Source organism: Argiope bruennichi, chromosome 11 (genome assembly GCF_947563725.1).
Source record: "Argiope bruennichi chromosome 11, qqArgBrue1.1, whole genome shotgun sequence".
NCBI classification, from domain to species: Eukaryota; Metazoa; Arthropoda; class Arachnida; order Araneae; family Araneidae; genus Argiope; species Argiope bruennichi.
Window position 1 is genome coordinate 51,608,731 of NC_079161.1, and position 14,244 is coordinate 51,622,974.

The 14,244-nt window shown below is 27.5% G+C and overlaps 1 protein-coding gene across 2 annotated transcripts in view; it reads right to left on the reverse strand.

Annotated features, from left to right (window-relative positions):
- The window catches only part of LOC129957028 (thyroid adenoma-associated protein homolog), a 98,305-nt gene that overhangs the window by 55,758 nt on the left and 28,303 nt on the right, over window positions 1–14,244 (reverse strand). For both annotated transcript variants that reach the window (XM_056069137.1, XM_056069140.1), the window contains exons 12-16: window positions 13,143–13,252; window positions 11,416–11,582; window positions 8,285–8,421; window positions 5,422–5,595; window positions 3,968–4,098 (exon numbers count right to left, since the gene is read on the reverse strand). In XM_056069137.1, coding sequence (XP_055925112.1) covers window positions 3,968–4,098; window positions 5,422–5,595; window positions 8,285–8,421; window positions 11,416–11,582; window positions 13,143–13,252 — 719 coding nt within the window. The remainder of the gene's footprint in view (window positions 1–3,967; window positions 4,099–5,421; window positions 5,596–8,284; window positions 8,422–11,415; window positions 11,583–13,142; window positions 13,253–14,244) is intronic.

Sequence of the window (14,244 nt, forward strand, 5' to 3'; positions counted from 1 at the left end):
TTTTAACATTGCTTTTTTGCATTAATTCAGTGTTCAGTGTTTTGATTTGAAAAATTTTCCATGTAAGATCTTTTTATATTACTGTACTGTCAAATCCTTAAAAAAAAATTTCTGCTCTATTTTCTTTAACTCTATTACTGCTCTAATTGGATAGGAGTAATAATAATAACATATCAATTCATTGCAATTAAGTAATTTAAATTAAAAATAAATATTCAAGATATAAATACTTATATTTCTTTTATCTTTTCTTAATCAGAAACATTAAAAATGCAATAATTTTTTTTAGAATAGACAGTAAGAATAAGCAATACAAGGATGTATTATAAAGAATTTCAAAAATCACCATAAGTTTTTCAAGTAATATTAAGTTTACTAATCAAAGGTGTTGCTAATTTATCAGAGGATTTCCATAAATTTTAAATTGGTCGATTAATGTATTTTTTCCAATAATAAAGACGAATGTGTGTATATGTGTATTGGCACTCAACAGGCCAGATTACTTGACCTGAAGATAAAAAATTTGGCACAAATACATATTGAATGGTTGAAATGGGCATATCAAAAAAGATTTTCTGAAATTTTTAAATAAAAATTAATGTGAAATTTAATATTTTCTGCAATAACTTCCAAATATATTACTGAATAAAAAGTAATTTTATACCATTCCGAAATTTAAAAAAAACTGTCTTTTTAACGATACCAATTTAGCAGCCAGGTGAAATTTTGCTGAAAATTGACAATATTTTAAACATATATATATATATTGTGCCTGATTTCCAGTAATAGAATTAATTAATGTTCTGAAATTCAAACCATTTTCATTGTTTCATCCAATATTTAATCATATGATTTTCTTTCATTGTTGAAAGCTAAAGAAGAAGGATTCTGTTTTATATCTGTTAGTTTATAAAATAAATAACAAAAAAAGTGGAGCTACAATGCCACGAAATTCAGAAATTAAAAGATCCAGGCAATTTTATTTTTAATAAGCATTATATATTATAGGACTGGTCCCCATTACAAAGGTTCATATATGTAACAAAAAGAATTTAAAATAACACAGCAGCTTTAATGCTTTCATATACAGAATCATGAATATGAAGTTATATCTAAATGGTTTAAATAGCATTAAATATAATCAATATCACTGGTGAACCAGCTGATCACCAAAGGCAGCTAGTTACATAAGAATTATTGATTACTGATAATAAGAAAAAGAAATACATAAAATAAAAGTATTTGTATTTAAAAAAAATTCTGTAATAAGGAAAACTAAACAGTAATAGAACACCTGATAGGAGTTTTAATAAGGTTCTTATGTTTGTACTTGAATTCCATTAGTATATTATTCTATATTTAAGTTCTGCGAGATATTATTATACCACAAGAGAAGACTAGTTAACTTCTAGAAATGTTTTGGTGATTCTGAATTTTGGGAATAAATAATCATATTTTTAAATTTCCAAACTAAAATTGAGTCATTTCTGTCCAAAATAAACCAAAAATAACAAAATCTGCAGAATTCATAACTATTTCTTTTGCTTTAGGGACCAATGATGGATTTAGGGAATGCACATTATGAGTTTTTCTTTTTAAAATAGTTCTGCACTTTTTGTAAACATGTTAATAACTTATTTTAGGTTGATACTTTATTTCCCCAACTTCATCAGAATGTAAACTTCCTTCATTCATATACCTTATTATAATTCATAACTCTGCCTTTTTAACATTTATAAATGTTATTTAAACGCTTCATACTAACTAAATGAAATGATAAAGAGATAATCTTAATTATTTATATCTGACAAAGTAATATTACCTAATATTTATAATTCATAGAATTAATATTTTTACAAATTTATTAATCTATACTTATAATAAAGCTCAATGTGTGTGTGTGTGTGTGTGTTGGCGCTCTACAGGCCAGGTCATTCAACTTACAGCTACCAAATTTGGTACATGTATACCTTAGAGGTCGGGAATGTGCACCTGGGGTCCCTTTTTTTCAAATTTTAATTATTAATTAAAAACTAACTTTCCCGCCAAAAAAATCTTCCATTTTCCCCACCGCCAACTTTTCCGCCAAAATAATCTTCCATTTTCCCCAACGCCAAATGATTTAGGCTTTAGTTGTTTTTTCCTCCCAACAGTAATGAGGCTAGGGTTAACATTTTTCGGCGGATTATTTCAAACGATTCTGTTTATTTTCTTAATGTTTTATGCATTTAAAATTAAACATTGTTAATTAATCCATGTTTCAGATTCATTCTGAAGTACTTTTGAATTAAAATAACACAGAATAAAGGAAATTAAAAATGTATAATCTGCGTAGCGTTACCCCAACTGGCGTAGAAAAATTCACGTATTTGCGTTAACGTAACTGGCAAAGAAAATTCACGCATGCGCATTATGTTCTGACTGTTGGCATGACAACCAACGAATGATTTAAATTATTTTTAGGTTAGTTGCATGGTTTTGTAAGTAAATTGTATTTATGTTAATTATATATTTTTTGTATATGCTTATAGTTTTAAGTACATTGTTTTTTAAGTAGTTTTTTTAAACCTGTTTTCGACCGATTATTTTAAACGATTCATTTTATTTTCTTAGTGTTTGATGCATTTAAAATGAAACATTGTTAATGAATCGATCTGTTCATGATGAATCTGAGAAAATTTTGTTGACAAATTCTTGCGATATTACATAAATTAAGAAAGATATTCTTTAGTGCCCATAAAGTGTAAACGCTCAGTGACTCTGATATCAGTAATCATATTATAAAAAAATGCTTTGTTTCAATAAAAAATATTATGATATTAATTGCAGATTAATTCTTTCCACTTTAATTTAAAGCATAAATTCTACGGGAGCTAACAGAAAATGAGAGAGATAATATTACGTTATGACTGAAGTCATTTATAATATTATGAGTGAATTATATGACTATCAAAATTAGAAGTTTTTAAATATTTTGATGAAGAATCTATTAAAGTAGTGTAAAATACTTAATTATTAAAATTTAAACGAACATTAAGATTGACGAACCGGCTGGTCGCCAAAGGCGGCTAGTTAAACTATAAGGCTAAAAAATTCTTTTAAATGACATTCCTGCAACCTCCAGTGACCCTAGATAATTGCTTGTTTAATATTTGCTACCATTAGGGGTTTATATTTAAAAGCAACATATCAAAACATATGGATTCAACCATTTAATTAGATAATAGTGAAAACTGGATTATTAAGGGTTAAAAACATTATATGAAGTAGTTAAATGCATTATCTCAATACAATGATTGTGATTTTGCATGTATGTTGTTCCACATCTTCTAAATAGTTAGACTTAGTTCTATCAAACATTACATACTTATTTTTTAAGTCAAGAGAACGAACATTGTAAATTTTTAAAGTGTAAAAACTAATTACATATTTAATTAATTAGAAATTAACTGAATTTTTTTCAATTTTCTGCAGTAACTTTGAAGCAAATTATTTCCTGTAAATATTTTAATTCCACCTTGAAAACTACAATTTTATTCTTTCAGTGATACCAAATTCATTTCTATGAAATGCTTTATACATTTTTTATTAATACTTTAAAAATATAATGTAGACGATTCTTAAATACATTCACATTCTTATTTTAATAAATTTCATATTTTTTGAATTTTTTCCCATTGGTTTAAAGTAATTATTTAAGGGTGCCTAAAAGAATTGAAAGTAAATAAATTTGCTTTCCATTTTCAAGAAATACAAGTGATCAAGGTCCAATAGGAGTCAAATCAAATGATGTGGCATAAAAAAATGATTGCATATATTATAATAAATTAAAAAATTAGTTTTCATATTAAAAAATATTATATGTGAAAGTATTAAAGTATTTAAATTCTAAACACCAGGTAATATGTTCGTTATAAAGCACTTAAAAAACAACAGTAAATCAAGGCTGAAATAAAAAAAAACTAACCTTGATTTTTTGCCAGCAACAACTTAAAAGAACCTCTACTTCTTTTCTTATATCAATTATTTTTTCGATTTGCGAATCCTGATTTACAACCACTTTTTCCAGAGCCTCCCCAATGTCTGAAAAAGACGGACCTACACGAAAAAAAAACAAATAAACAAAATGCGTCACAAATTTTGACAAGAATTTAAAAAATGTACAAGAAGTGTATTTCCTTTTATTTCAGTATATTATCACAAATCCTTTTCTTAACCCTTTGCTAAGCACTGTTCTACTACAAGGAATACCTAAGGTCACTTCTAAAATCCTTAAATTCAACTATAAATGAAAAAGATTATATTTAAGATTAATTTTTAACCTTCTTATTTAATAACAGATGACAATTTAAGTCAAGCTGATCCATAACTTACAGCTATAGCACAGTACGTAAAAGCCTATTTTAAAAAGGAATTTTGTTAATTTTTTTTCTAGCAAAAAAGAATTATTAGAAAAATAATTTCAATTTATTCTGTTTGCATCTTAAAACTATTTATTCTATATTTTTGAAATTTTTTATAAAGAAAACATACATATAATCGTTGGGAAAAATCAAGCATTCTATCAGCTGGAACACTGTGCCGATCATGTTGCTCAGTGGGATACAATATATACAATTAAAAATACTTACACTGTTATCTAAAACCAGCATCAGTGAAACTCAAAACAAAGAGCAGGAAATTCCGTGCCGCTCTAAATAAAGATGACCAAGGCTATTAATACATAAAAAACACAAAGCTTCAGACCCATAGTAAGAGTTGATCATTTATAAGAATTTTGACCCTCCTAAACACTATTACTTGAATAGAGTTCATTTTCCATGAAAAAGGGAGAAGAACTAGAAATGAAGATACAGGTGTTCCCTTTCCATCATAGCGTCCCACCAAGTAACATGATTGGCATAGTGTTTCAGCTGATGGAACACCTAATTTTATCCAATGATTATATGTACATTTTATTTATAATTTTTTAAAAAATATATAGAATAAATACTTTAAGATACAAATAAAATAAATTGAAATTATTTTCTCTAACAGCTAATTTTTATTAAAAAAATTAACAAAATTTCTTTAAAAAAATAGGCTTTTACATAACGTGCTATAGTTGAAAATTATGGATAAGTTTGATTTAAATTGTCATCTATTATTAAAAAAGAAGATGAAAATTGAATCTTAAACATATTCTTTTTCCCTTTATAGTTGAATTTCACAATTTTAGAAATGAGCGAAGTTAAGTATCCCATGTAATGGAACACTGCACAGCAAAGTGCCAAGAAAAATTAGCTGTTAGATTTACATTCACATGATTATCAACAACTTTAATAACAAGAGAAAAATTAGAATCAGAATGAAATAAAACAAACAACAGCAATAGTTTTGGTAAATCTACATAAAAATAAATAATCTGCAATGCATACTCACAATGATTGCTATCATTATTTCCTCTCAGAACCTTCATCACTTCTCTAATAACAATTTCACAGAAATCAATAACTGTATTTACAAAAAGAACAACTTTAGTTGGCTTTTTATAAGAATAACTCTTCAAGGCTTCTTTTGAGTAACTCAAACAGTATTGAAGAGCCAATAACAAACCTAAAATAAAAATAACTAATAAATTTCCTTCATTAAAAAATTTTTCAAAATTAAAATGTATTTTTTTTTTAGAAAAAAAAAAACTTTAGTAAAAGATTATCTTTAGCATACAATATAGATAATGATGAAAAGATTTAATTTCAATCGAAGCAACTATAAATAATTTGAGAATCAAAAAATTGTTTGAAACATTAATCTATAAAAATAAAAATTGCCGAACTGTATATTATAAGAATTATTAAAAGAAATTTTCTGATGTTTAATAAAAAATAATTATTATTGTCTTCTTCAGTTTAGATATTAATTATTTTTAGCCATTCAGTTTCCGAGTTTAGCAGACAATATGTTCAATAGGCAATTTTTTTCTGAATATAATTATCATTATTGTTTGTTTAGAGACCTAGTTACGGATGAAGACGACGGAAGAAAATTGCTCAGTATTTACACTAATCACTGTCTGAAATTATCTTGTTGTTAATAAATAATTGCCGAATACATATTTTAGTTAAATACTAGAAATATAATATTGTTACAAATCTGTAATGTTTCTTCCATCAAAGAAAAGACAGTTTTATGGTCAGTTCTATAGGATACTAATAGGATGCCAGATCAATAACTCCTGGGCTTAGCGACCATTTGGCGACAAAATGGATGATATTGGAATCTTTAGGAAGTTTGGCGATACTACCAACAAGAGACAAATTATGCAGACTGTTCGAGAACCTTCTGTGTCATTCTGTGGAAGCTATAAGTCTAAACCGAAGTCAGTTGTATAGTGAGTCAACAACAAACTAGCTGGTTCAGTTTAGCGAAGCTCAAGAAATTAGTGGATTGAGAATTAACACCAAGTTCTGGTGACAGGTATTGAAGCAGCATCGAGCCGTGAGTTGAGTAGCCAGTCATATAGTAGTGAGTCGGCAATTCGGTATAGCTGAAGTGAGGAGACAATGGGCATTTGGAGAGATCTTAGTGAATAGCTATGTGACTTCTTTCTTCCTGCTGAGTTCCACCTGGCCACTTTGTGTGCTGCTTTGGTTGTTTACTACTTGTGGGTTTCTTTTTGTTGTAAGCGCTTCAGTGTGCAGCTTGTGTACATCTCGGTGTGTATTTGTTGTTTATGGCTTCATGTTAATAAATGACATTATTAGTTATTCAGGCCTTTTGACTGTGTCACCATATTCCCATTACAGCCAGCCCACCTATTATAGTGGGATTGTCGGTAATGTATATGATATATATATATATATATATATATATATATATATATATATATATATATATATATATATATATATATATATATATAATGATATTTTAACTCTAATTTCAACTTAATTCATTTCCAAGATTTTATCTTAATTTAGTCCATACTAACTTCATTCTAAAATATTCTCTTATTGTGCGATCCAATTCCACTTTCTCTACTTAATTAATTCAAGAAAAGCTAACTAATAAGGACTAATGTATGGTTGTGTCAATAGTGCTTTCAAGCATCATTGTGTGCAAAAACATGAGTGCAAATCTCTAAGGTGGTATGTAAATAATAAAAAGGTTTAATGTGTGAAGATGTAACAGTTGGAGCCGATTCTCGCATGGTGTTACACAAAAGCAAGAGAATCTGTATGTGACTGGTGGTTAGGAGGCTGAACAACAATCTCGACTCAGTCACCTGGCAGAGATAACATTGTTCCACAGAGCATCTTGAGAAAAGTAGCACCAAGATCTTCTAAAAATGTTGCACGTAAGCCAAGAAATATAACTGGCAAGGTTTCGGTCCATTGTACATGATTATAGCATTTCAGGGTGCTACAGGAGCTTTAAATGAACAATAAGGCCCACCTCACATTACTGGTGGAGATATCACATTATTTTCTTTATTTAATAATTTGTTTTTGCTGAAATTCATAATAAATTTAATAAATATGATTATCATTAATATACCTATAATGTATAAAATTGAATAGAAATTTAACTATTAGATGATTCTTGAAATTTTGAATATTTATTTTGAAAATAACATTTGATGTTACAATGGAGTATTTGTTCTAGTTATAAAAGTCGTTGTTAAACTCGCAAAAAATCCAGCGTCTTGGATAATGACAAAGAAAAATTATGTCTTGCTAAAGAAACCCGCAATCTTCATTTTTTAGAATTGCAACACAAACTATCCGAATTTCGTATTTGAAAAATTATTGTTTGGAGAAATATAATTTGGCAATTATAAAGACATTTTAAGTCTAGATCAGAGGAAATGCAGATAAAGTTAAAAAATTTCTGTAAAAAAAAGAATTTAGAAAAATAATAAATTTTGAACACAATCAATGCTGATAATTATTCTTCAATAAAGCTACAATACACGAATACACAAAACAAATTTAAATACTATTATGAAAGTATCAAGTGAAATAAAATAAATGCATTAAAATTCCAAAACAATAAGCCAATTATCATAAATAAAATTCACATATTAATTCTAGCACAATAGAAATCAAAATGAATGTATTTGGAAATGTTAATGACAATAATAACAGATTATTAGCATTTATATTATGACAAAGGGTAAATAAACATAAATCTATTAAATAATAAATGATTAATTTATTCATTATATTTTAAAATGTTAAATAAACCAATCATTAATCATTTATAATCTTGTAAGTGAACATCACAATACTAATAAAAAACATACCATGGGTAGTTTTAGCCCTTGTAACGTCTCTTTCGAAATTGCTATCTTCATATCCTGCTGTATGCAGAATATGAGACATGAAAGGTATTATGAAAGCTCCATTTGAATTAGCAAATTCATGAGTTCTAATATAAAACCTATAAAAATAATAAAAATATAATGTAATTGCCATTTTAAATATTAGTAATATACATTCAAATTATTTATGCATGATTATTAATATAAAGGGGGGAGGGAAAATGTTTCTTCTACCCCCTTCTTCCACTGTCTACTTAATATTATAGATAATACACTTTATGATGATGATGATGATATGCAGTATGCTCCAAAATATACAGAACAGAAATGAAAAGATGAAAATTACATTATTGTCATTTGTGAGATTATTTTTCATCAAAAGAAATTAAAATGCATACACACTATTAGCGTGTTGATTTGCCACAGTATGCATAATGTAAGTACTCAGAGCATGCATTGCCTCACTGTAGACAGTGTTCACACAGATTCTCAAACATATTCTGAAACAAAGTAGCTGCAGACTCCTGCAAGAATAGATAGTTTTCTCATATAAATCAGACACAGTTCTTAGTGGATCTTCACGGTTGAACATATTCTCCTTTAACGATTCCCCATTTTCATTTGTCGAAACAGTTTGAACAAACTTCTCCTTCCATTGACACAGTACACTAATAGAATGGCGAAATTTCATAATAATAGATAGCATAACTGTGTTACTTGGTGGCGTCTTCACAATCAATTCCATATGAGTGGAAATAATGCTCAACTATAAATATTTTTTTCTCCGTCGAGAGACCCATTTCCAAAAACTGCACAACACTGCACTTATTTTTCACTACTGTAAACATGTGTAGCTAGAGCTATGCCTCATCAACAAATGCAAACATGTGTTCGAGATGCGCGAGTTTCAGTACTGTATATTTTGGTGCATACTGTATTTTAAAACTATTTAATAAAATATTTTTTAAAACTATTTAATAAAACTGGATTTTTGGAACTATTTATCCATAGTAATAGTTCACTAAAAAAAAAAAAGTTTAAATGTGGCATCTATTTTATCCCACAAACTTTTATTGCAATATAATGTATGCACATGTGAATATATGTGCACTATCACAATTTAAAGTATAAAGTTCACAAATGAATAATAAATGAAGAAAAAACTAAAGAAATTTAATTTAGTATTATTATTTAACAAGTTTTAATTGAAAATAAACAAGATTGTGTTAATTATTTTGTTATTTTGCAAACAAATGATGCAGAATCTGATAAATAAACATATTAAAATTTCTACTACCTTTTTAATTTTACATCTAATTTGAGGTCATAAACACATTGTTTATAAAGGAAAACTCAAACCATTTGCATGACAATGAGCTAAAAAATTTCATCTTATAATTTTTTGAAATAATTTTCATGCAGAGATTTATAAATTCTAGAAAGAAAAATATGTATATACATTTAGAAATTTCAATATATTAAGAGAAAACACACTTCTTTTATATTAAAATACCATAGTAATGCTTTCTTTCAGCCTTAGTAAAAATTAAAAAAAAAAAAAAAAAAACAGTAAAGATGAATAAGTATTTATATGTTTTTTTTTTTTTTTCAGTCTTTCGATGCTTCCAAACTTATTGAATTTTGGTGTATTTGCTGAATTTAGAATTTTTCAGAATGCCCAAAGTGAAACACTATTTTTTGGGGAAACATTCAATACTTTTTGTGTAGTAATAAAAAACGTTTCTGTCATATAAAAAAAGCTTGAGAAAATGTAATAAATATAATTATCAGTGAGAGCCTGGAAATGAAAGAAGAAGTATCATTTAATAAAAGTATGTTCTTTAATCCTTTGTTTCCGCAATTAATTGCTTACAAAACAGAAAAAAACAGATCTAGCTACAAATCACTCTTGGCAATCAATGATTACTGCTCTGGTTCCCAACCTTTACAGCAAAAGTTTTGTACAGAGCAAGTATTGGGAGCCAAATAATTAAAAAAGGAACTACAATAGAAGTAGATGTACATGTCCATCTATGTATTGTTACAAATCTGTAACTTTTACATATTGACTATATTACATACATTACATACTGATATTAACATTTTGACTTTTACATATAATTTAATGACTGCTGAATGGATGTCAGGTTAATGTCACCTGATTTTGGTGATCATTTTGCAACAAAAACGAAGTATCCCGAATATTCTAGAATCTTGGTGTTTTGGATTAAAGTACCTGTTAGGACTAGAGTATTTGCATTTTTAGAAAATTTGATGCTTTGTAATGGGAACTATAAATGCAGATGTGCATAGATGATGGAAGGAACCAATCAAGTTGAGAAGTCAGGTGAATTCTTTCTTTAAAGTGTTGATTTTCAATGAGTTCTCTTTGCATGCTTTACGCTGCAGCGTTTATTTACTAATGAATTGCTACTAGCAAATGTGCGGTTGAATTTTTGCAAGTGTTTTCTTGCATACGTTTTGAATACATTCTGTAATCTATGTTATTCTGTTTTCTTTTTGAATAAAGCATTATTATTACCACTGATCTTGTTGGACATTTCACTATACACTCACCACTCAAATTACACAGAAACAAAAATTTGAGGGTTGAAACTGAATTAAAAATGAAAATTATGTAGTATTATGCAGGAGTTCTATAAGGACGTTGAAACCTCCTATGGCATAAACATGCACATTTTGGAAATGTGGGATTAAAGTACCTTGCATTTATTTTTTATTAAGAAACTTTCTTATTCACTAAGAAGAAATTTTTAAACAACATGAACATTATAAGTTAATAATGTCAGGTAGTGTACCTAACATTGTTAATCAGTTGCTTATTATATAACATATTAGTTTCTTGTGTATTAACCACATGCCACTGATGAACTTTTAGCTTAACTGCATTCGAGTGGTGTATTTTAGGTTTAATCCCATATCAATGGTGAATATTGTCAATACATCTTAAGTCATTAATCAATGATTATAATCAATATGACATTTTTTTGGTGACTAATTGTTGGTTACAATTTATATAACATTTCTGGCAGTAAATCGTTGGCACGTGTAAATATACAAGCACCGAATTTAAAATTTCTATATTAACTAACTTTTTAAAGACCAAACAAATAATGTAAGCTCCGGCTTCATTGCTTCTTGAATCAGGATTGCAGCAAAAGTCGAATCCAAACTTGATTAAAGTCTCACAAGGAAGATCTTTATATATACCAGGCCACGTAGAAAAATTTTCCAATAGATTATAAGCTAAAGCTCGAACCTGAAATTGAAATCGGAAATAAATTTATATAAGAGAATTTGTTCCAGGAAAATCAGTAAATAAGTATAAAATATAAAGTATAAAAAGTAAAATATAAAGTATTATATTTTCAATAGATGTTATTGGTACAGTGTAAATAAAAAAAACTAATTAATAAAAAGGAACAAAATTTTTTCAATTTGCATCCTTGTAAAAGTTTTTGTTAAAAAATAATCCTTTGGAATAAGATTTTTAAAAAGTAGTTTCTTTCAACTGTGATAAATATGCTGAGATAAAATTGAGTTCACTAATTTAACAGAAATTAAATATACGGAGCAAAGACAAATACAATAGCTTGGAAGCATTTTTTTTTATCATTCTGTTTATAACTATCAAATTTTGAGGTGAATATTTTATTAAATAATACTAAAAAGACAGAGAGAGATCATTATACCAGAGTTTTGAAAGATACATTCTAATGTGGAAAATGTACTTAAAGGTCCCCCCCTTTCCAGAATGAAAGATTCATAAAGTCCTTAAAATTATGTGATTCTATATAAACGAAGGAAGAAAAATTTACTGAAAATCCTAAGTAATACTTTGAAATTATTTAATTATTTTAAATATGACACGCAAGCGCGCGCGAGAGAGAGAGAAAGTCAAAATTCCGTCTTTTGTTCAAACAAAATTTAATTAAAACATTCATAAAATATTAAACTCATTTTAAAATCTTTACTGTGGCAGATTTAAAAATCTTTAGTGTATTAAAATAAAAAATTATAAAAAAAAGGTAATTGTGAATAAAAAGATATGTATATTAAAGATTGAATAAGCTTTGCAAATATTCAAGATTATGAATCTACAAATCAATGGTAATAAGGGGGGGGGATAGGCCAATTATTTAAAAACTGCTTGCACAAATAGAAAATTTAAAACTTTTAAATGTCGGTTCACAACTTCTTAATATATATTTCATTATTTAAGATTAATTTTTAAATGAAACATGAAGCTTATTCATATGCTCTCGGTTCCAAGTTTTGCATGTTTTTCTTTTAACACATTTGCTGCCACCAAAATTTATATATCCATCCTCAGAAGCCGACATTTCTAAGTTATCCACAGCGACATCACTATCTCTTTCCGATTTGCTCGTAGAATCCTAACCATAATCTTCATCGTCTACGCTGTCATAATCAGAAAGATCACTCTTTTCTAGTAATTCTAATATTTTGGCATCAATCAGTTTTTTATTTACTTTCCTTTTCTTAGGCTGTGAAGGTCCTGCAATACTTGTACTGTCTGCCATTTTTAAAAATGCACATAAAAAAAGTTTAAACACAAAATTTAAAAACCAAGCACTGAAAATATAAAAATAATGCTTCACTAACGTGCCTCAAAAACCTCATCGTTCAATCTCCAAATCCGAATCAAAAATAAAGCAGTTTACTTATCATACTCGGTCGTCGTCCCAGAGCGTCGCCAGCATGGGAGGTAGCGCCATGCTGACGCGCCAGTGGCAGCGAATGTGTTAATATAAGCAGATATAAAATTGAATTTGTAGCAACATAAAAAATTATTTACCTCATCTGTATAATCAGTGACACATGGAAAAATATTCAGGAGAGTATCATCCATAAGAAACTTCCATAACCCCTTCATTTGAGCTGTTTGAATGACTTGTTTCACAAATTCTGAAACCATGTAATTTTTTTTTTAAGATGATAATAATGTTTCACATGAATTATCAAAGAATTTAAATATACTTAGGAAATAAAAAAACATAAAATAAAAATTAGATCATAAGGAACTAATTACTTTCAGATTTTACAACTGGAATGCTTATTTCCTTTTTAAAATAAATAAAAAAGTCAGAGACATTGAAATGTTATTGATAAATTTAAGGAAATGAAATTAAAAAAAAAACTTAGTAAATACAAAAAGCTTTTTTAAATTAAATAAATGATACAAATAAAGATTCAAATCAATCAGCATTTCTTCAAAATTAATTAACCATTCTAATTATTTATTAAATTTATAGCAGGCAATACAAAGCTCTAATATATATCTGAGAAATAAAATGTTTATACTGTCAATATAGAGTTAAAAGTACCAAATTAAAAGACAAATTAAAAAAAATCAAATTATTTTAATATACCATCTTAAAAATCAGATACATTAATAAATCACCAGTATACAATATATGCTGCTCATATAGATATGCACAATTTTGTCTCTTACAGAAATAACATTTTAAAAATACTTAAATCTATTTTTTTTTTGTCTCCCTTGGTCACTTTTAGATGCATGCCAAAGTAAGTAACATCTTAGAGAACACCTCAAAAATCAAGGTATTCTCTAAGGAGAAAATCAAGATGTGAATCAGGAGTCAAGGCTGGTTCTTCATTTCAGACTAACCTACTTTGTCAATGAAAATTATTTTTTTTAGATTAAATTCACAATTCCAATTCAGAATCAGATAAAAAGTTTTGATAGAATTTTAAAAACTTTTTCCTGATAAAACTCATTTTATATTGAAGGGGAGTTGAGTGCCCCCCCCTTTTTTCACTATAATAGCTTTAAATATCAATTTAGATAACAAAGCATCAATTCATAGAAAATTGAAAAAAAAAAAAAAAAAAAAAAAAAAAAAAAAAATCCCAAACATTTTTTCCCAAAAATGTTT